The 22,657-nt window shown below is 49.1% G+C and overlaps 1 protein-coding gene across 3 annotated transcripts in view; it reads left to right on the top strand.

Annotated features, from left to right (window-relative positions):
- TSPAN2 (tetraspanin 2) overlaps positions 1–22,657 on the top strand; it is a 54,436-nt gene that overhangs the window by 533 nt on the left and 31,246 nt on the right. For all 3 annotated transcript variants that reach the window (XR_008958738.1, XM_057310347.1, XM_026483678.4), the window contains exon 2: positions 15,395–15,497. Coding sequence is in view for 2 of the 3 variants with exons in the window: in XM_057310347.1 (XP_057166330.1) it covers positions 15,395–15,497 (103 nt within the window). In the remaining variant the exon portion in view is untranslated. The remainder of the gene's footprint in view (positions 1–15,394; positions 15,498–22,657) is intronic.

The following is a 22,657-nucleotide window of genomic DNA, read 5'->3' on the forward strand; positions in this document are numbered from 1 at the left end:
GGGCGCTGGGAGAGAAACCCCTGTGCCCGTGCGGGGGCTGCCAGGGGTGGTGCCCCAAACGGCGTGTGTGGAGACACCACCTGGCGGTGATGGTTTTGTTTAAGGAAATTGGGGTAGGAGTGAAAATGGTATGGGGGGGGGGGCAGGTGTCGTCCTTATTCTGGATGTCAGAGGAGTGTACCTGGCCGGGAGGAGGTGGTGGTGCTCTTCCGTGAAGGGGATGGACCGAAGAGAGGGGCTTCCAAAGGACAACAGCATCTCCCCACAGCCTCTGCTAAATACCACAGATGATCTCATTCAACTTTGCATTGAACAAACATTCCCCGGATTAGTGGTTCACAGAGAGATACGGCCATGCCCCTTGTTTCCTCGATTATTGGGACAAGATTAGGGCCACACCATCCCTAGATCCCTGGATACCCTGTCTCAGAGCCTGGAAGACCGTAAGACAACGTCTAAAAATTATCTTGTCTGCACATTCCTCTTGGGCTTTCTCAAGAAACCGTCAGTCAGTATCACCGCTCAGTTAGACCCTGGGGGAAAATATAAACCTTGCTTTGGGTGAACAGGTTCCCAACGCTAGTGGGAGCAGCAGTGGCCTTTGAAACCACTAGGAGAGAGGAGGATGGCGATCGTCCTATCCGCTCCAGGGAGTTTGTCTTCCCATGACTGCAACTAATGAATTATTGAATGATGGGCTCTGCTTGCGTCTGCCAACCCATTAGCCCAGATGCCTGGGTAACTCCAGCAACTCTAACCTCTCAGAAGACAACTTGCCAGGCTCAGCATCCTTCAGCAGGGGACGGTAGGAAGGAGGCACCCCAAAGACGGCCGCTGAATTTTAAAAAAACACATGGTTTTTGTACACCTGGCATTTACACTCAGCATACTATAGGGAGGGACATTTTTAAAGGTCCTTTATGTTGTGCTTTTTAATAGTCTGGCTTAATTGTAAAAGCTGTTAATTATAGATGTCGTGCTTCGGTGACACCCTTCGCTCTCACTGCTTACAAATTCAAAACAAGTTTCCTATCAGCCTCAGAAGGACTTCTCAGGCTGGGCTCAGTGCTTATTTAGTGCCTGATGTTGTGCCAGCCTTTCCAAGGATCACAGGAAGCATTTATTGAACGTTTTCAGTGTGTCAGGGACAGCGCTAAGCACACTGCATTCCTTATTACACTTAATCCTCACAATGCTCGTGTGTATAATATTGTTATCGTCATTTTTACGGATAAGGAAACAGAGGCTCACGTCGCTTGACTTGCCCAAGGTCACATAGCTAGTGTGTGGCAGAGGTGGGACTCAGACTCAGGCTCTATGGCCTAAGCACTGTGGCACAGGACACTCGTAAGCAGTGGTTCTCGTAGGGTAGTTCCTGGACAAGCAGCATCGGGATCTCCTGCGAACTTGTCAGAAATGCACGCTCACGGCTCCATTCTAGGCCTGCTGAAGCAGGAACTCTGGGGGAGGGACCCAGTAACCTATGTCAGCAAGCCCTCCAGGGACTTCTGATGCCTGCTCACATTTGAGAACCACTGTTAAACCATGATTAAATAAGTATTATAAAGATAATTTATAATATATAAATATAAATAAGTGTATGTAATTTGTAAATCTAAACTGCTGTCCTCTGAGCTGCTGATGTTGTTAAGGAAACAAGTCCAAGGCACATAGAACAACAACAAGTTAATAAGTAGATAATCAAGTGACAAGTATCACACTCTGGCCATAAGCAGAGTACAGAAGGGAAGTAGGAACAAAGTGACGTTTGAGCGTCTGCCATGTGTTAGCCACTGGGGTTAGCCACGACCTGTTTTACATATGATCTGATGAAGGAGTTCAGAGAAAGGTGGGCGCCTGGGCGGCTCAGTCAGTTAAGCGTCTGACTCTTGATTTCAGACTCAGGTCATGATCTCAGAGCTGTGAGATTGAGCCCCACATCGGGCTCAGTGAGGAGTCTGCTTGAGATTCTCTCTCCCTCTCCCCCTTTCCCTTGCTCTCTTTCTGGAATAAATAAATCTTAAAATAAAATAAAATAAAATAAAATAAAATAAAATAAAATAAAATAAAAACGAGTTCAGAGAATGGATCACAGCAACAGTGAGGCATCAGGACAGTTGTCCTGAAGAATAGGGTGTTTAAGCTGGACCTCAGAGGACTATAGAACGAAGACTGGCAAGGCGGGGGGGGGGGGGGGGGGTGACCGGCCACCCACCAGCAGAGGAACAGCACAAGGCTGAGTGTGACTATCATCTGACAAAGGGGTCAGGCTTGAGAGCAGAGATCCCAAGCAGGGTGCGCTTGAGTAAGCCACTCTTACTTCTAGGTGTCTGTTCAAGTATACAATTGGGGTGACAGGGTTGTCAGGAGGATTAAAAGGAAATATGTAAAGTGCCTGACCTCCTCTTCTTATGAATCTAGCACATAGTAAGTGCTCCAAAAACATTGTTATTACTGCCTGCACATAGGAGCATTCAGTGAAAGTTAGCTCTCTCTCCCAAGTCCCTTAATTTGGGGGAATAGCATCTATGTTTGCCAAGTGACTTGCAGCTTGTCTTTGTTTTGGGATGACTACACATTATCCTCTCCATTTGTACTTGTGAATTTTACCCCTAGAACTTGGAATGCTTTGAGAGCAGGCATTTTTTTTTCCTGTGATGTTCACAGTTACATCTCCAGTGCCTAGAACCGAGCCCAGCACACAGGAGGCGTAAATATCTGTAGAAAGAATGAATCAGTCAATCTGCAGGTTAGAGCACTTGGGACAAATGGCCTTCCCTGTTTGCACTGATAGTCAATGATCTGGAGGACTGATCCTACCTCTTCCTGCACGTTACCTGTTGATTTGTTCTTTGCTTGCACAGACTGAGCCCAGGAGGGGGCTGTGGGGCCTTCCTCTCCCCCAGCTCCATGGGAGGGTGGGGACCGAGGGTGTCTGAACAGCAGCAGTTACGGGAGGCCTTCCCAAGTCTTAGAGGTACAACCACCACAGGGAAAGGGCCAACCGAAACCAGTACATAATGCTTTAGGGGAAGGTGATTATTGGGGATAAAGTATCTAGATACCTGCCTTCACTGTACCTGAGGGAACCTGATTCCAGAAAAGCCCCACCCTAGTTTCTGAAGTTGTTTTTCCTGGTTGGAGGGGTTTGTGGGAAGTTCTGGAAGGGGCAGAGGTTGGGGGCTGGTTTTCCTAGAAGGCTAGACTTTATCTGTGACGCCAAGTGTCTTATTCACTCACCCTTTGCATGCTTGGGTGCCTGCGCTTCCGAGATATAAGGTCCCCCTCAGTGACCTCACTCTCTTTCCTATCAGGAATTCACCAGAAGGCAGGCAAGGAGGTGGGGGCCAGTGTGTTCTGTGATCTGCAATTTGTCCCTTTCAGTGACCACACTCTCTTTCCTATCAGGAATTCACCAGAAGGCAGGCACGGAGGTGGGGGCTGGTGTGTTCTGTGATCTGCAATTTGACAAATCGATTTGCAGCCTCTGCTGGCAGCTCGGTTTAAGGAAGTTTCCCTAGGCTGTGCTCCTGATTTTATAAACATTCAGCTAGACCCTGTCAGAGCCAGCACAGCACTGCCTGGCCCGGGGCCGCTGACTGTGTTCACCACTGCATTTTTAAAAACAAAAGTAAAGCCTAGCCGTGAACCCCACTAAATTCATTTCTGTTATCATGGTTGGTGTCTAACATGGAACCCCTCCCAACATCTGTCATGCCTAAATTCGGACGCTATAATCAGCACAGCATATGCCCGTGCCTCTCATTGGAATCACCTTTATTTTTTTTTTCCTCTGTTGCATAGCAATATAAATAAAACACCACAGTCCACCAAGCCGCATATGTTGGTTTAGAGAAAAACCTGGGCGCTGTTTATTCCTTGCTGTATTGTTGTGCGCTCAGTGTTTTCCTATCATTGTGCTGTACTGAGCAACTCGGCGTTAGCGACCGACAGGAAGCAGGACTGTTCATTGTGGAAAGTCACATGCCATATATGGCTTGTCTGAACTTGCTCTCCTTTCCTTCTCACCAGCATTCGTGCAGCTTTGGGGGTTCAGTCAGTGATGCCTAATAGGCGCTGTTAGGAAAGATCGTGCCCCCGAGCCTGGGAGTGGAAGGTGTTTGATGCTCCCGCGGCTTACCCAGGTTGCCGCCTCCTCTTTCTCAAACTGACTTCAAACAGTAATTTCAGAGCTACCACCTGTTGGAAATACTGGTTTAAAAAAAAAATACCTGAAGAAAGTATTCTTTGGGGTGCACCCAAAAGCTAGGCCACCCCAGAAGGCAGATAGGAATTTCCTTGGTCTTCTTGTACAATAGTCTTCCTTTCTGATTTCCTTTCTGATTTCCGTCAAGGTGGGAAGACAGCAGTAGAGGCCAGCCTCCCCTAACGTGGACGAGAGGCACCTGGCATGGCCAGAAGGGGCAAGGAGTCTATGATAGGAGCCAGGGGGCAAAGGCTAGAGTGTCAGCAGTCCGGCAGACCTCGGACAGGCCCAGGCAGGATGGCCGGTCAGAGCCAGGAACTCAAAGCCAGGAAGGTGGATGCTGGCATCACACTGCCTGGGTTGACTCTTGCCTGTATTATTTACTAACAAGGGGACCTCGGACATGTTGTTTGACCTGTTTGAGCCTCAGTTTTCTCATCTGGAAGATGGACATAATTAGGTACCAACATCGATCTGTAATTTTTTGTGCAGATAAAATGAGTTAATACCTGTCAAGTAGTAAGTAGTATGGTCCACGTGCATAGTTAATACTCAATAACGTAAGATATTAGTAGTAGTCATATTTAAGCCCTGGAAGCACAAGCAGGAACCAGAATCTAAGAGGTTCGTAAAAATAAAGAGAAGTGACAAAGAGGTGTCCTAGGTCCAATGCTGAGAAGCGTTCCATAGCTTCTCAGGGGCATGGAATCCGAAGGAGAGATTTCCTCTTCTGCAGGCACCCGGGAAGCATATGCTGACGACCTACTACGTGTCCAGCACCCTGCCAGTGCTTGGGCCTTCAAAAATGAAGATACAGTCCTTGACCTTGAGGCACTCATGCCTCTAATTAGGAATCTGTTTTGCCTTTCCTGTAGTTTATTTCGTCTCTAGAGTCTTTGCTCCTTGCGTCAGTGACTGTTTCTTGCTGGGATCCTCCTTGTCACGTCCCTCAGCCCCTAGAAGAAGTTCAGCAGTGACTGGCAAAGCTCCAGCTCACAGGACGGCATGCACGGACGCCAGCACAGGTGCCCTGCCCTGCCTCTCTGCGACAGAGGGCAAGCCTTGGGAAGGGATGGGAAACCTTGCTGATTGTTGCCCCTCTCATTTCAGTGTGTAGACACATCATCTGAGGGTCTTGTCCAGATGTACAGTCTGTTCAGTAGATCTTTCTTTTTTTTTAAGACTTATTTATTTATTTATTTATTTATTTATTTATTTATTTATTTCGGAGAGAGAGAGCACGTATGTGCACAAGCATGCAAGCCAGGGAAGGAGATAGAGGATCCAAGCAGACTCCCTGCTGAGCGCAGGCGAGGAGCTCAGGCCCAGGACCCCGAGATCATGACCTGAGCTGAAATCGAGAGCTTAACCGACTGAGCCTCCCAGGCGCCCCAGTAGGTCTGCATTTCTAACAAGCCTCCAGCTGATGCTGATGCTGCTGGTCTAGGGAATACACTATGAGAACCATTGGTAAAGACCTACTGGTGGCTCTCATTTCTGAAATGGGGCAGAGGGTGCCCTTGGTCTTGGCTTCCTTGTAGCACTTCTCTTAATTCCAGTTACGATTTTACCATTACTGTTGTAAGCCCTTTTCTTTAATATTAAGATTTGATGGTTTCTAGCATTACCAGATGGCCACGTGTTCATTGTCCATTGCATTTCACTGTGTAATTCTAGAACATCCAAGCAGTGTCCGTGGGTCTCCAATTCGTGTGGCAAAAGAGAATATAACCTCTGTCCCCTACCTTAATGTTGACAATTAACATCACAACAGGGCTGTTCTCCTAAACTAAGCGATGCTGTACTGACTACTGAGACCATGTCATGGTTGCTAAGGAATCAGGAGAAGGGACGGAGGAACAAGCAAGTAAAATGAGAATATCAGATTGGCCTGGAACACATCTTACACATGGGTCAGGGTTACCTGGGTCCACCTTTTCATCTTTTTTGGATATAATTGGGAACAAAAATAATAATGCTAATTAACGTTTGTATGGTGTTTTATTTTACAAAATGCTAAACACGCACATTATCCCATTTGATCATGAATTGCAGCAATCCTATGAAATAATGTAATTATCCCCATGTTACAGATATAGAAGCTGAAAGTCAGGCCCAGTATCTGAGAGAAGCAGGAGAGCTAGGTTGAAAACACTACAGATCAGTTTAAGGCAGAGGAAAAGCAAGATGGGAATTCAGAAAGGGTGTGTATTAAGAGACGTTTTTAAACTTAATTTCAGTAGCAAAAGCTTAAAGACTAGTAAGCGTGATATAAATGCAAGTTGTGTGCTGCTGCTTTTCTGAGCACATTTTGTACACTGGCTTCAATCCTCACAGTGACCCCCTGAAATAGCAGCTGTTGTCACTGCCCAGTTGACACAGGAGGAAGCACAGGTAAAGAGTTTAAGAGACTTGCCAGGGACTCCGAGCCAGCCAGCGGCAGGGCTGGGGTCCTATGCGTGGCTCCGGAGTCTATGCTGCCCACCACTGCAATCTGCAGACGGACACGAGAGAAGGTTGGAGCAATGACAAGCATGTGAATTCCAATATGGCGGCCATGCTACTAATCACATGTGGCTATTCAAATTTAAATTAATTAGCACTAAAAGAGATTTAATATTCTGCTCCTAAGTCACAGTAGCCACACGTCAAGTGCTTGGTACCTATAGGTGGCAAGTGGCTGCAATATTGGACAGCACAGAGGGAGGACGTTAAATGTACATCACTGGAGAAAGTTCTATTGGAAGGCTTTTAGCCTAGATATAGTTATTCTTTCTCTCTAAACCATTTTTTTTTTTATCTCTTATTGGGTCTTATAAAACTAAAACTAATGAGAGAGGGGGAGCATAGCTTCTAGAAAGGGGCACTGACATATTGAGTATAGATGATTTAGAAAACTGAAGGGATTCTAGCTGTCCTGGAAAGAGCGTAGAGCTAAAATAAAAATAAGTAGAGAAAGGCAGCAGAGGACTTTGTTATTGGTACTATGGGAGTGGTGTTTCCTACCTTGGGTAGGATTCAGCTTTCGGTTTGAATGTAACATTAGCAAGTCTACCACCATAGTAACACTAAGTGCCGGGCACTCCCCGTTCTAAGTGTGAAACTCAAACTTGTCTAACCTCTTAAGGAGGCTGTATTATTACCTCCGCTTTGCAAAGGAAGAAGCTGAGGATTTGAGCAATCAAGTGGCTTGCCCAAGATCACAGACTAGTAAGTGACAAATCTAGGACGCCTAGAACCCCCCCCCTTTTCTCTGCTGCAGCTTCCCGACACCACAACACCACAGCTCTGTACAGTGGATGTTTTTGTTATTATTATGCCTCAGGGCATCACTATGCAGTCTGAATACTCAGAAGAGGTAAAAGTTTCTAGAAGAGCAGTCAGCAATGTTCCAAAGTGCATGCCAAGTCCTCTTCCCCACCATGATGGTGATTGGGAAAAAGTCACCTTATAAACTGGGGCAAGGAAATAGGGCAGGGACGGCAGAGCCCCCAGTGGGGCAGGGGCTGGCGCTCAGCCAGGAAGCCCACTTGCTTGCCCTGCACACGCTCAAATGGGTCCAGCCCCTCAAATGACCCAGTGCTGCCTGCCTTCAAGACTCAGACGGCTTCTGGCAAGATTGCTGTGAAGTAAAAGCTAGCACACCAAGCTGGACTTTCATGATTTCTCCGGGATTCCATCCAAGCTAACTTTGTAATAAACCCAAGCTTTTAGGCTTGTTCCAGGATAACCTGAGTTCTACCTGAAAGGTTGTTTTTTTTTTTTTTTTTTTTTTCTGCCCTTGTCTCCTGGTAAAAACTAAAACTGGGTGGAGATCATTTTCATTGATTGATACGTAAGAATCCTACTTTCTCATGAGTAGTTCTTTCAAACCGCCTTGAAAAATACTAGGCTGTAAAACAAATATTGTTAAATGCCCAGTCTTTGCTCATAGAAAGCTCGATATAGATGAGACATCACAGTAGGCATTGTAGCCTCGGGATAAGTGTTTACTAAGAGGGCGAGCCTGAGATAAGAGTCAGCCGATGCTGCCGGTGTTGCCAGGAGGAAGTCAGAGAATGTCGAATGTCGAGAAGACCATGACTGTCCTGGAAATCATCCACTAGGGGAGGGAAGGCAGACATTGGATTTCGTTCAGTTCGGTGACTTAGTGGATTGGGTCTTAGTTCTGTTCGTATTTGATCTTCACTGAATCAAGCCATCTGCTCACCGGAATCATGAGCCAGCAGTCTGAGATATTTGTGTTGCTGTCAAAGACAACTATCCCGCCGTCCTCTTTCTCCTAATTCTTGCTGATCTCTCCTCCCTCCTCCTTTGCCCTGTATTTCTTTAGAGAAAAGGCCTTGTGCAGAACCACTGACTAAACTCAACACGCTTTCTCCCACCTGTCTTGTATCTGCTTGGTCATAACAGCAAGCTTTCCCCCACCCCAGGTTAGTTTCCTTCCCCTGAGCCCAGAATGTCCCCAGCCCTTCTACCCTGCCTCCCAGCAATGCCAGTCAATCCACACAAGTCAATTTCCTAACGACCTAAAAGCAAACAGAAGAAGGTATGTTCGGCTCAAATATATAGCCCAGCATTCCTTCCAGAGATGAATTGCACACTCCTGATTTGGTCATGGTCGTGATTGCAGAACGCTACCATCGGTGCGGAAAATTCAACACTGATCGGTTTTAAAATACATCCTTACCTGAAGGAAGTCTTTCGGGAATTTCTTAGCGTGTGCTTGTTCTCATGGAATCATTATGAGAAAAAATAATAGGGAAAATCAGAAACCCTGGTCTCTGACCAGCACATTTCCAAGCTAACGGCTGCCTCATACTCGCTGCCCCAGCGCTGCCTCCAGTCCCACCTCACCTGCTCCTGACGTCACGGCAAAGGCGGGAAGCTTCCTCGCAGGTGATTTTGCGTGGATGTCCTATGGCATTGGGCTCTTGTATTTCTTCGGACAGAATCCTTGATCTTGAGAAAGTGCCGTCTGACTCCTTGCCTTGCTCTCACTAAATAAGAGGATGAAAATCTTGGGAGCTGGCTTTCCTCTTGGAGAAAATTAGTGTCATCTTCCAGAGCAAATGTGCTTCTGACTTTCGCCTGCTAAAAGGACGGAACTCCATTACCCTTATGGTATCGTAATGCGGTTTGCAATCAGATCAAGATTGTGAGTGCTCATTACCTGATTGCGTCTGGGATGGGAATTGCCGCCAGGAGCAAGTATTAGCTTAAAAGCTTTTAATGAAAACTCTAGGGTCACAGTGTCATTGCCAGCTTTGTGTGACTTCATTGCAAAGAAGAGAATTGCAGATGAGTGGGGTTGGGTGGATACCTGGTGTTCACCCTGGGGACGCAAGAATACGGAATTGACCCTGTTCATTCTTGCATTCAAGTGCTGCTCTAATTGCATTAGGTGTGCTAAGCCCCTGCCTCTAAAGGGCATGTGCGGGTGTACCCTGGGTGTCCGTGCAGGCTGCAAGACACACGTCCCCACAGGCTTAAGAAAACACAGAACTGATACTACATGCACTAGTTTTGGTTTGTTTTTCTGTGGGAAAGTATTTTGCTGAGTCTATTCGACAGTGTTCACACCGTGCCTTCTGAGGTGTCTGTACGGTGTCTCCCAGGTGCGGATGTTTTTGAAAAAAGTACTTTGCAAAGAATTCCCTGGGTGGGGAGGGGTGGCAATCACTTCCATCAGCCTGTCTTAGTCAAGTCAGGTTGCCATTTAAAAAACAAAACAAAACACACAGAGTGCCTTACACAACAGGAAGGGATTTCTCACAATTCTGGAGGCTGGAAAGTCAAGATCAAGGCATGGGCTGATCAAGGTATTGGTGAAAGCTTTCTTCCTGGCTTTCAGATGGCTGCCTCCTCACTGTGTCCTCCCATGGCAGACAGAGAGAGAGAGAGAGAGAGAGGGAGCGTTCTGGGATCTCTTACAAGAGAATGCCATTATGGGAGCCTCACCCTCCTGACCTCTAAACCTAATCACCTCTCAAAGGCGCCACCTCCAAATACCATCACACTGGGGGCAGGGCTTCAACAGATGAATGGGGGAGGTACACAATTCTGTCCATAGCACAGCCTAAAGGGTACCTTTGTGAAGGTCCTCCACTCTTCCTTTGAACAGATGTCTGTTGGGAGCCTGCTCTGCACAGCAGAGGGGTAAGTGCAGTATACACCCTGTCCCCATCCCCATGCAGCTCAGGCCTTTTGATTTTTTTTTTTTAATTCCAGAAATATTTAAATAGAAATGGTTATATGAGACATGAAGTCAGGTATATACCCAGGCCAGGGTAGGCTTCCCAGAGGAAGTGACTTGGGAGCTAACTGCAGGTTGGGGGGGTGGGTAGTGAGTTTGGTGGGCAGGTAGGGAAAAGAGCTTTCTAAGCTAAAGAAATAGCAAGAGCAGAGACCCCCAAGTGGGAGAAGGAACTGAAACTGTGTGGCTGGAGGATCTGAAGACCACTGTCTCCCATCGAGGTGAAAAAACATGTGCTGTGTGAGAACTTCCCCAAGGGAAGCTTTTCACCCAGAAAGGGGGCTTTCTGCTGGGGTTAGACATCAGACAGCAGAGCGGCATGTCTCAGGGTTGTGATCAGGGTTGGCTGTCCTCTTCTGGGTGCGGGCGGGGGTGGGGGGAAGCTAGGCAGCCTGGGGGACCCAGGTCTGGCCAGCGATCTTGGCACTTTTACATCTCAGCACTGCCCGATTTCCAACGTAGTGCCTTCCAAAGAACCACGTTCGTGATTCATGAAATTTTTTTTTTAAGTGAAAAAAAAAAAGTGACCTCAAGATAGAACATTTCATCAGTGATCCCAGGAAAGTAGAAGTAAATGCAGTTAAATAAAACTGAAATCCTTTAACAAGTTCTGCTTTGTGCTAAATGACCTATTTCTGACAGATAGCCATTACATAAAAGAAACTTCTGGCCCATCCACTTTGCTTTAAATGCTTTCTGAGCAGGTCCGTAGTCCTCTCTTCTGCTACTTCAGTTTTAGCACACAAATTGCCTTCTCTAAAAACATATGCTTACAATTTGCCACTTTGTGTCCTGCAGACTCTCTGGAATATGGTTAGAAACTGAAATCACTTGCCTATGAAGAAATACAATATAATATAATATAATATAATAATAATATAATATAATATAATATAATATAATATAATATAATATAATATAATTGTATCTGGTGTATCCTATTTAATGACGTGGATTGATATGTCACTATTCCTTTCACTGCTGCCTTTTTTTTCTATCTTATTACTTTTTAAATAATGGGCATGCTTTTGCCCTTGGAATCCTGTTTCATCACATTCTCTGAGTTTCTAACACACAGTTGGTACTCAGAAAAAAAATGTGACACAAAGAAATGATGACATCCCGCATCTCCTTGTGGGCTGGATCTGTGATTGAATTCTTACCTGCAAGGTTAGTGTCCCTCCTGGAACACCCAGTGGGAATCAACCTCTCCACGAGCCCCTGAGACCCTCCTGAGAAGGAGCTGAATCTTCCTTTCCTATGAACCCGTGGCTCCTGGCTCACAATAGATGCTCGATAAATGTTTATTAAGTGACTAGCATCAAAGTCCCACCCATGCTATTGCACGAAAAAAGTCCATTCCTGGAAAAACAATGTTTCTAGTGATAATTACTCCAAAGGCATGGGGATTGGTACCAGTCCTGGAAGCAGGGCAGCCCTCAGCAAAGTTCTTTAGTCAGTAGAGGGGATCCTTGGTGGTCCTCACTGCTCACCACACCCACTCCCCGGCATCCCTACTCTTGGCTTCAGCCATCACGTCTTTCTCTCTGGCTCCTCACTGGCTGGCATCGGGGAGCACTCATGCTCCTGAATGTTCCCATCAAAATGAATAGGTCCCACCTCCCCCTCCTCAAGGCCCTGCCATGGGCTTTCCAAGATGGTAGCAGGCTAAGAAGAAGCTGTGGGCCAAGCATGGTTGGCCCCAACTTGCCTTTTCCAGCTCCAGATTCTTCTCTCTGCCCAACACAGTCTCCAGGAAAGGAAGCGAAGCCTTACCTATGCTGTTGCCTCTCCCTGGTGTTTGCGCCTCCCTCCAGTCCTCCCCTGCTCAAGGACTTCAAATTCATTCTTCAAGGTGTAAATCAATGGCGTCTTCTGCTGAACACCGTTGTCGCGCTTCGCTCTGCTCCCTGGTGTGATGCTTTTCCCCTGAGCACGCTTCCTGCATTATATTGCACGTACCCGTTGAGGGGATTAGCTCCATGTGAGACTGTAAGTCCTGTCTTTCATCTTTGCTTCCCTGAAGCCTAGCGCGTACCGACCCGGGCCACAGTTGATTCCTTGAAAGACAGGCAGGAAGGGGAAGGAGATGAGAGCAGGGGCAAGAGAAGGAAAGGGCAGTCTCTCATTCCTTACTTGTTCTAACGTTGCCTGAGGGGCGATGCTGTGGCTGAGATTAAGAAAAGAAGAAAGAACAGGGAACAGAGGGGTTTGGGTCTAGAAGGGGTTAAAATTTAGGACTCCCGGGCTCGAAGCCTTTCCCCACGTCGTCGTTCAGTGAGATGTCTCTTCCCGGGCTTGGGACACACAGAGCAGTGGGCCCTCATAACACTAGCCTTGCTCACTTTGCTCCTGACTGGTCTGGAACTGGGGTGAATTTTTTCAGTTCAATTCCATTTCGAGGCTGAGGCTGATCAACCAAAGTCCAGCGACCAGAGTATTACAGGAGCCTTACAGGAATGGTCATTTTGGAAGGACCAAAGGGCTACGTGGTCTTTGTTGATGTCACTTTCCAAAGCAGTGATCGCTGTTGTCACGAGCAACCTCAGGCCTGACGGTTCCTCACCCACGTATTCCTGACCCGGCCAGCGGCTGCGTGCTGGGAGGATTCCCTGCACACAGTGATGACATTCAGTTAAGCCGCAGTTTCCTTGACCCGGGAGGAAACCCGTGTGGTTTGGGGTTGGGGCTGTGGATGAGCAAGCGCAGATTTTTTCTCGTTGCCCCGTGGCTTGAAATTGCAACCTCTCTTTTCATTTTCCATTATGCATCAAGTACATCTGTGCCAGAAGTGGACAAATGTATTCCGTCTGGAAGGATGATCCCAGACAGCAATAAATTAGAGTCTGCGTACAGACATGCCAAAAATGTGGCCGCGTGGTAGGGTGTCCCTGGGACCAGTCACCTCCTCCACAGTCTGCTTGGTGGCTGCAGGCCTTGGCCTGACGCCTCTGTCAATAGATTTTGCTTTGTATTTGGAAACTGTCTTTCCATCAAGTCACCGCAGAGTCACGATGGGGAGGGTTGCCTGCGAGGCTTTGCTGGACACAGCTGTCCCAGGCAGCCTCGGGGAGCTTCTAGGACAGTGCCTTCCCAAGGCCATCACTCTCTTTCCTGCACCAGAACAGCAGTGACCTCAAAGCTGGTTTCCTCCCAAACTAGAGCACGGCCCAAGAAAACCCTCCCCGCTTTTTCTGGATTGAGCAAACTACCATATAATGCATTGAAAAAACAACATTTTTAAATGTACAAGAGTAATTACATGCTTCGTGCGGACAATTTAAAAGATAGAGTGAAAAGAAAAAAGCCACCTGTCATCCTACCTTCAAAGATAAATACTGCGAATGTTTTAGCACGACTTCTTTCAATAATTTTCCATGCCATGCTACCCTTTTAAAAGTGCAAAACTCTTTTAAAGCTGGTTCAGTCCAGCTCCTGTAGCTGTCCCTCACATTATCCAATTAGTGCTTTCCTCTGAGTACTGGAAACTTTTACTTATTCCACATGAGAGAGTCCAGCTGGTAGAGCTCTAGCCCTTCTGACTCCTCGGTGAAGTCACGCCGCTCTTCTGAAGACCCTGGCCTGGAGGGGAGAGAAGGGAATGGCTAAGTCCTCCTGTAAGTCCAGCCAGAGAGCCCCAAAGGGCAGCGCCAGGCCTTGACATGTAGCCCTGCCCATAGAGGGACCCTGTGTGCAGAGGGCTCTGCTCCGACCCTGCCTTTGATACCAGGTTTCCTTATTAAACCTCTACTTGTCGGGCTGCATCCCATCCTCTTGCCAGCGTCTGTGTCTGCTCTTCCCTGTGGGGACAGGTACAGCCTCTAAACTGTTCATCTGGTGACAGGTAGGGACCCCCACACTAACAACAAGATGGGTTGGCGGAACCAGGAGGCAGTCTTTACATCTGCTGACTTCCCCGGGCAGCTTGAGTCCAGAAGGTGCCCGGCGAATATCTGTTGATGGATCAACGTGATGCAATTCGGGGTGGGTGTTTGTGGGCGGAGCCTGCCGGCAGGCCGGCACAACACTCCTAGGATGGTAGAAAAGACCCCGCGTTGATGCGGAGCCTCACAAAAGCCCTCAGAGTGGCCCAGAGGAAACAGGCGATGACTCTACCAGCTGCCAGCCTGCCCAGCCACGGCCTGCGCCAGCCACACGGCCTCACCAGGAGCCGCACAGCACACAGACCATGCTTTTTCAGAAAATTATTTTTTCCTTTCTCACTTTCCATGGAAACTCAAAATAGCAACCAAAAACAAAACAAAACAAAACACCAAAACAAAACAAAAGAAAAAAAAAACGGCCGAGCCACCTCTCTGCCTGCAAAACCATCCCCAGGCAGTACAGTGACCAGGGAGGCCCCGGGGAGAAAGGGTTCTAGATGTTTCTGAAACAGCTTCTAACTGGCACTGCACACTCATGAGGTGTGGACGGGTTCTGAAGGTTGTGTGTTTCATTCCCATTTAGAAGAATGGGTTTCCCCCAGGTCTGAGAGTTCGTCTTACTGTTGGCGACCCAGAGGCTGAAACAGCCCCTTCTCACGGTGATGTTGGTCAGGAGGTCCGGGGTGCCCAGCAAGGGACAGCATGGCAGGGGTCAGATGCCTTCCAGGGGGATTGTGATTGGAACGTTCTTTTTGAGACACCTCCCCAGGCTGTGCTGTCTATGCCCAGCAACCACAGGGCAGCCCAGCAGAACAGGGACAGCTCAGCTTGGAATCAGGAAACCGCAGTTCTGATATCCCGTCTGGGGGCCTGGGGAGCTCTGAGTACGTCGTTTCTCCTCCCCCAGGAAACATGAAGGGCAGACAAGCTGATTTCTAAAGGGATAGCCTCTTCCAGCCTCTGTGCTCCGTGCCCCCAGCCCACTCTGGTGCTATGCGCACCCTGTCCCCTTCCCTTTGCTGAAAACCAGTGTTGTTTCCCTTTCAGCTGGCAGGGTCAGCTGTCATTGGTTTCGGACTATGGTTTCGGTTTGGAGGCACCATGAAGGACTTCTCATCGGAGGACAAGTCCCCAGAGTATTTCTACATGGGTGAGTGACTTCAGCTTCCCCGACCGTTAGCTGGAGCTGCCCCAGAGCCTTAGAGCAGAACCCACACCCAGACTTCCGTGGGAGGGGAAGTAAGGAGGCAAAACCTGAGCCTGGGGCTGGAGGGGCCATGTCGTCGGGGCGGGTGAGGACCCTGCCCCCCTACCCTGCCCGCTCCTCACATGGTTCATCAAAATCAAGAAGGACCAGTGTGAGAGCGCGGACCCACTGTGCTGCTTTCAGCCACACTCATTTCCAAAGAATTAGAAAACTCCCTTTTGCCCGCTGAGCGAGGTCGATACAGCACCAATCCATCTGGCCTGATGGGGCCCCTGTCGAGTCAGGGGTTTATTCGTGATCTTGTATTTTAAGTTATCTACGAGGGAGACATAATTCCGAGTGAAGAGACATCTCAAGGTTCGGAGGTACTCAGTCCTTCCCTAACTAGGGACTGTAGAGGGCAGGGCTTCCCCCAGCTGTGGGGAAGGGCTGGGGGGGGGGGGGGGCGGGAAAGGTGCCCTGCAATTCTGAGACTACGTGGTAAGTAGGGGCTGAGTGTTTCCCTGGGTTTAGTCCCTCTGATCTACTTCTCGTCCTCTTCTGCGGGCTGTCCTCACTCCCCAGCTGAGTGCACCCGGACCCTAGACTTCCAAAAGCCTGAGACCGTTGTCACTACAGGTCACAGCCCCGTGTGATGGGCCGTTGCATGGTCTGCGCCAGCCATGGAGTACATGGGGAGCATGGGGAGAAGCAGGATCCTGTGCGGGGCCTTTGCTCCCTCCTGTGCCCAGAAGAGCGCCGTCTGCTCCCTGGGACGGACGGAGCGCCCAGGCCCCCTCCGAGCCTTGTAAAGGGCTGCTCACAGCTCTGCTGCCTCCTCTTGCCAGCGACCTTCCCACAGCAGGGCCTCCTGAGGAAAGCAGCCGTAGCAGCGAGGATACTTCTAGAGGAAAGGAAAAACAAACGTACTATAACATGGGCGGCAGTAAGGACTGTCCACATTTCACCAAATCTTAGATGCAGTCTTTTGTAAAACACACAGTTCTTTTAAGTTCCACTAAGAGAAGAAGAAATGCTGCCAGTTCAACCCTGACATACCAGAAAATATGCATCCTAATTTTAGGGACATTAAAATGTGAATATGTCAGATGTATATTGAAATTGATGAAACACGGTGAAAGAAGTGTGGAGATGGGGACTCTCCAGAGTTAGCCCAGAGTTCAACAAAGTCATCAAGGACCCGGGTTTTTTCCATCTGTCCACTGGCCATCCTCGGGATGACCTCAAATGCATCCCCTCAGGTTTAAAAGATAGCTATGGTGGCTCCAAGTATTATATCCTCATACAGCAACGTCCAAAAGAGAGAGAGAGAAAAAAAAAAGGAAGTTTCACCTCACATGGCCCTTTTTAGGAATGAATACAACCTTTGTCAGAACACCCCCAGCAGACCTCTCCTTGCAGCTTATTGACCAGAACCATACTGTCTGCTCATGCTGAACGAGTCATGGCCAAGAGGAGAGCTACCGTGACTGGCTCTTGTGACTAATGGAGAGTCATCCTGGGCTTGGGAAGGGGCCCAGGCTCCCCAGAGGGCCTCTGACACTTGGACAAAGTCAGAGTTTTGTTACAAGGACGAAGCAGAGGAATCTGCCATCATACTACACACTGAACTGCTCTTTCCACCCACACGGTTTCCAGGTAGCACTCACCCCTCCGTCCAAAGCTAACACACACATTGAACATATTTCTCCTTGAGGAACTCCTGGCTCTGTGAACCTCCTCGGAAGCGTTCGCTGTCCCAGAGCGGGCCCCAGTGCCCCTGGACAAAGCTCAGCCTGTCCTTGTCCTGCGCCACCCCCAGGGGACGGATGTGCAGGAACAGTCAGGGGAGGGTAGCAGAAGGCATGCACCTCCCCTCGTGTTACTCATGGCTCCCAGACAGCTTAGTCCGTAACTGTTCCCTGTGATTTCTAACTCCGTTCGGCCATAGTCTCGCCTCAGTGCCCACTGGACTAACCACTACAAAGGTCTGGTCCCGTCATAATGGGATTCTTGCCTCTCCAGACATAGGCACTAATGAATAGCAGACAATAATCACAAGCGTATGTTAAGTGCTAATGGCTGGTACAAACAGAATCACCGAATTGAGAAGTGAGAAGGGGCGCCTGGCTGGCTCCGTCGGGAGAGCCAGCCACTCTTGATCTCGGGGTGCTGAGTTCAAGCCCCACGTTGGGTGTAGAGCCTACTTAAAAAAAAAAAAGATTCTGTGTGGGAAGAGTGGTGGTATGAGCCTGTGACTTTAGAGGTCACATTTAAAAAAGCATCACGGATTTCGGAGAAGCTTCTAACAACCCCCTGGCTGGCTCAGTACAGCCCACTACTCTGGATCTCAGGGTCATGAGTTTGAGCTGCACATTGGGCCTAGAGCTTACATTAAAAAAAGAAGAAGAAGTGAGAGAGAACCACTGGGGGCCGGCGGGACAAGCCTCAAGGTGGAGGGGTGTTTGAATGGGGCCTCAGAAGACCGCGTTTCAGATAGACTGAGTTAGGGAGAGCCTTCGGGACTCGGAGTTAGCACTGGCCAGTGTGAGGCGGCCGCCGCCCATCATTTCTCCAGCCTGAGGAAGAGATGGCTCGTTCAGGATACTCTTTAGGGTATCTTCCTCACCTAGCTCCTCCAACCACTTACAACTGCCCCTCAGGGTGAACAGTATTTTCTCTCCCTACTCTGAATTCAGCACTTACTTGGCGTCCTAACGTGATGTCAGTCGCAATAAACTGGTGGAAATCTTTTGCTCCTGTAATTCAGGCATGTGGAGGTTCAGGGTATCAGCCTTCAGCTGTCTTCCCTTCGCGTGCTGCCGGCTCTGCACTGGAATCCTAGTTGCCTCCTCTTCCTCAGGTAGGACTCTCAAGATTTTCCCACAGAAGCTGCATTTGTGCCCGCGGGTGGACGGGGAGGAGTCCGCCCTTCGTTAGGACCAAAGCGTGGGAAAACATCCACCCATTCACGTTAGAGGCAGACATTCTCCTTCCAGTCGCGCCGCAATAACTCATTGCCTAAAACCCGGCAACCCACCCCCCTCACCCCCAAAGTCGAGGCTGCAAGATGTGAATCTCGATAGTGTAATTCCTGAGCTTGAACTGGGACTTTGGGGCAGCAGTAAAGAGAAACCGTTTTTAAAAGACCATGAAGACCTGGGTTATATGAAAAACACGTAAGAAAGGCTGTCTCTCTTTCAATGAGGATAAACATCTGGCTATCTAAAAATCTCTTCATGGTGTTTTTAATTTGGGGATTTCATCAAGTATTTGGGTTTATGCAAACATAGTTATGCATTGAAGCAGGGGCTCCTCTATTCTTTCCCTCTTTTTTTTTTTTAATAGGCTCCTCCACTTAGGAAAAAATGTAATCTATTCATGGATATATCAGCCAGCATCTATAGTCCTGGGCTGTGGAGTCACACAAAAGAGGATGAGAACGCTGCGCTCGCTCCCATGTATCTTTGCGATCTATTTGAAAAGGCTCACAGAGTTAACAATTTAAATTCTAATGGAAACGAGCGTGGAACTAAATGCCAGCTAAGTGGTATTTGCCATGGGTGCAGCAGGGGTCATTCTAAACCGGTGAGGCAAGGATCTGATTTAGGTTTGAAAGACCAGGCTGTCATCAGTGAGCGGAAGACAAACGAGGACAGCAGAGGTTGTAGGGCAAAGACTGCAAGGCGCGTCCACGGGACAGTAATCAGCAAGCCTAGGCTGGGCAGACGACTCTGGTTGGAGTGGAACAGATTGGGGCAAGGTGGGAGGTAGGATTAGAAGCGCCAGGGAGGGAGGGGAAGGACAAACACACAGGGCCCTGAATGTCAACGCTTGTTCATTTAGTAAAGCAACAGAGGGATAATTCAGGGTTTGGGGGGAGGGATTGGCACTGCATTTTAAAGAGATTTTTCTAGCAGCAGCGGGATGAGAGGGGAGACAGAAAAGAACATGCTAGGTGACTGATACCATCAGACAGAAGGGCATCACCGTGCTGGTTGTCAACAGCAGGAACTGTGAAGAAAGAGGAAGACAAGAAACATTATTTAACACTATTATTGGACAGTATGAAAGTCAGGGACAGAAGGAATCAAAGTGGTAAAAGATATCAGTGACAGAAGAGTCAAGCCTAGCAGGAAGAATTCATGATTCTCGGTGGGAATCCGAGTTACAGGAGGAAGGGCTCCTGCTCAGAGGGGGGCAAGGTGTGCAGACCTGAGGTGTAGTGTGGGAAGCAGCCTCTCGTTATCCCACGAAGCGCTGAGAGCACTTTCACACGTGTCGATTTGGGTCCAACGTAAGAAAACCTTTTTCGTGATTTTGTAAGCCAAAGAAGCCGAGCCTACTCCCACAGATAAAGCTGAACTTTCTCCTTCATGGGTATTTAATTAACCACTAACGTGGCAAAAATCAGAATGGAGTGTTTGTCAATTCAGGAGATTCCTGGGTTGAGTAGGAGGGTGAACGAGTTCGAGGCAGACATTCCTGATCCTATTTGCTAATCTAAACTGAAGCAATATGAACGGCCCAAGACGCAAGAAATGTCGTATCTTTATGGATTTGTCTGTCAGACTCTTTAAATGGCAAATCACAGAAACTTGACGCAGGCTTCTTGAGAAAAACAGAAATTTCCTGACTCGCAAAACCGAGAAGTCCAGGGTTCGTGCCCGTCTCAGGGGTGTAGGTGATGTGGTCGGAGTCCAGCCTGTACCCATCCCTTGGCTCGGCTCCCCTGTGGCTCCATTCTCAGGCAGGTTTCCTCAAGATGTGATAACATGGCTGCTCACAGCTCCAGGTGCCAGCTCCCAGTAACCGTGGCAACGGAGGTACCTACTTCTTTCATCCCAGCAGCTCCGACTAAAGTCCTGAGCCTCACTGCCATTGGCCGTCTTAGGCCCGGGGCCTGTTCCCACACCAGTCATTGGGATGGGCTTGTTGGCCGAAGTCTGGCCTTCACATCTGCCTTCAAGGTTAAAGTCCACAGGGACGGGGCAGAGAAGATTTGTGTCTCTCACAGAGATGAAGAGGAAGTGAATGCTGGCTAGGGAAAACAACAGTCTATACGGCAGGGCCTGAGTCCTTCTGGTGTGTTCTTGGTGGCCTGGGGCAGGGATGTGGGTTCGCCCACCCTTCGTTCTTCTTCCTCGGCCACACCTCCCCTCCCCGGGTCTGCCCTTGAGTGGCTGGTGGTGAAGATGCTTGTGGTCAGTGCTCGAAGTTCGGGGAACCGTGTTATCAAGAATCGTAGCACTAGGTAGAATAAGGAGACAGAACCAGTGGAAAACCACAGGGGGTTGGCAGTCGGCCATGGTTTTCCAGCTCTTCATGGTGGGGCTGGCTCAGCCTGCAAGCCAGGTCTGTGCTGCTTCTGTTTCCCCTGGACAGTGGCAACCACAAACAGTCCTGGGACGTCAGACACCTCTTCTCCACTTCAGATAGTTCTTATAATACAAACGGACCCATATACATGTGTGCAGAAATTGATATGTCTTCCCTCAAGAAATAATTGTCCAAATAGGAAAGATACCTGCTCTCTGGCAGTAAAATGAGAAGGAAAATACACCAAGAGATCATTTATGGACTTACAGAGCCAACGGTGTGAGGTAATAGGACTTTAAAAAAGAAGCAGGCCTGGATTTTGGAAAATCTCGCTTCATGTCACAGGGTGGCAGTCACTAAGCTGTGTGTTTTCTTTTCAGAAAAAGTACCAGAGCAGTCCGCCCACGAAACTCTTATCAGCCCTTTGTTAAGGAGTGTTGGTGAACAGGCTTGGCACACTCAAGTGGCTCTTAAAGAAATAGAGCCTGGCAACGAGACAGACCTCAGGAACACACACAGCCTAGCTCCCTGCTTCTGGACAGATGACTGTAGAACTTTCTGTCTGTCCTTGGGTGGGGGGGGGGGTATGCTTTCCTGTCTGGGATCCTTGCTTCTTCCTTGTGATGGAGAGAGGTTCCCCTACCCTGACGTCACAGCTGGGGACAGGGCGGAGAGATCCAGCCCTGAGCGCTGAGGGGAGCAGGCGCTGAGGGGAGCCACCTGCCGCCCCTTCTCAAGGTCCTCTGAGTCCAGGCCAAGGTCTGGAGGCGGATGCAGGATGTCTGTGTCCCTGACAGGCTAACGTGGAGAACGGAGAGCCTGCAAGAGGGGAACTGCTGGGATAACTGGGGGTTTCCTACACTCTCTCCACTGTAGTCTCAGCAAACTCCTGGGGGAAGCTCCCCTACCCCCTGTCTTCCAAACCCCACCAACCTGCCCTTTGGACTTCCTGTTACTGTCCCTCTCCAGGGCTGCCTCCTGGAGGGACAGACACCGCAGGGGGCTCCTTCCAGGACTGCTGAGTGGGGAGCCGGCCCCTCAGGCGTCGGAAGCCTGGACAGGGCTGGAGCGCATGAAGCCGTGCCCGTGAGCCGAGGACGTTGGCAGGTTTTCTCCACGAAGGGGCTGCCCACACAGACAGCGGCCCTTTGGCTCTCCGGGGTCACAGGCTGCCCCGTAGCTGTCTCTCCCTGTTGAACTCAGAGTCCGGGAGCCTGGTTTCAATTGTGGCTGGACATTATGTGTAAGGAAAAGGTTCCAGGGCTGAACGCTGCCTTTTTGAAAACTCTGACTCACTGCGATCCTATTTTTTTACTTCTTGGTTTTCGGTTGTCCCTGAGAGTCGTGGTGGCTGCAGAAGAGAGGTGCGATAGCTTCCGTGGTTAAGACAGTTTCTCCAGAGCATTTCTACAAGCTAGAGTAGCATTTCCATATCACAGATAACGAAACGGACGAATAGGAGGATGTATGTCGAGGTCAGCTGACAGGCCTGGAGTTCTAGCTCCCAGCCCTGTATTTTCAGAGGAAACCCCAGACATCATCCTTTAGAGGCTCTGCAAGCCCTTTTCTCAAGGAAGAAAGAGCACCCTCCTGACATTTATAAATTGCTAAGTGAACAGCCTTTTCGCTGGGAGTCCCCATGCTTCGGGCTCGCCCTGGACCTGTGCCAGCGGAGTTAGGCCGTGCACTTTGGAGCCGACTCCCCAGCTCGGTGCCAGGGTCGCCCCTCACCGAGCTGTGCAGCGTCTGGCAAGTGTCTTGCATTCTCTGTGCCTCAGACTCCCCGCTGTGAAATACGAACCCTG

The sequence above is a fragment of the Ursus arctos genome, unplaced genomic scaffold (genome assembly GCF_023065955.2).
Source record: "Ursus arctos isolate Adak ecotype North America unplaced genomic scaffold, UrsArc2.0 scaffold_12, whole genome shotgun sequence".
Lineage (NCBI taxonomy): Eukaryota > Metazoa > Chordata > Mammalia > Carnivora > Ursidae > Ursus > Ursus arctos.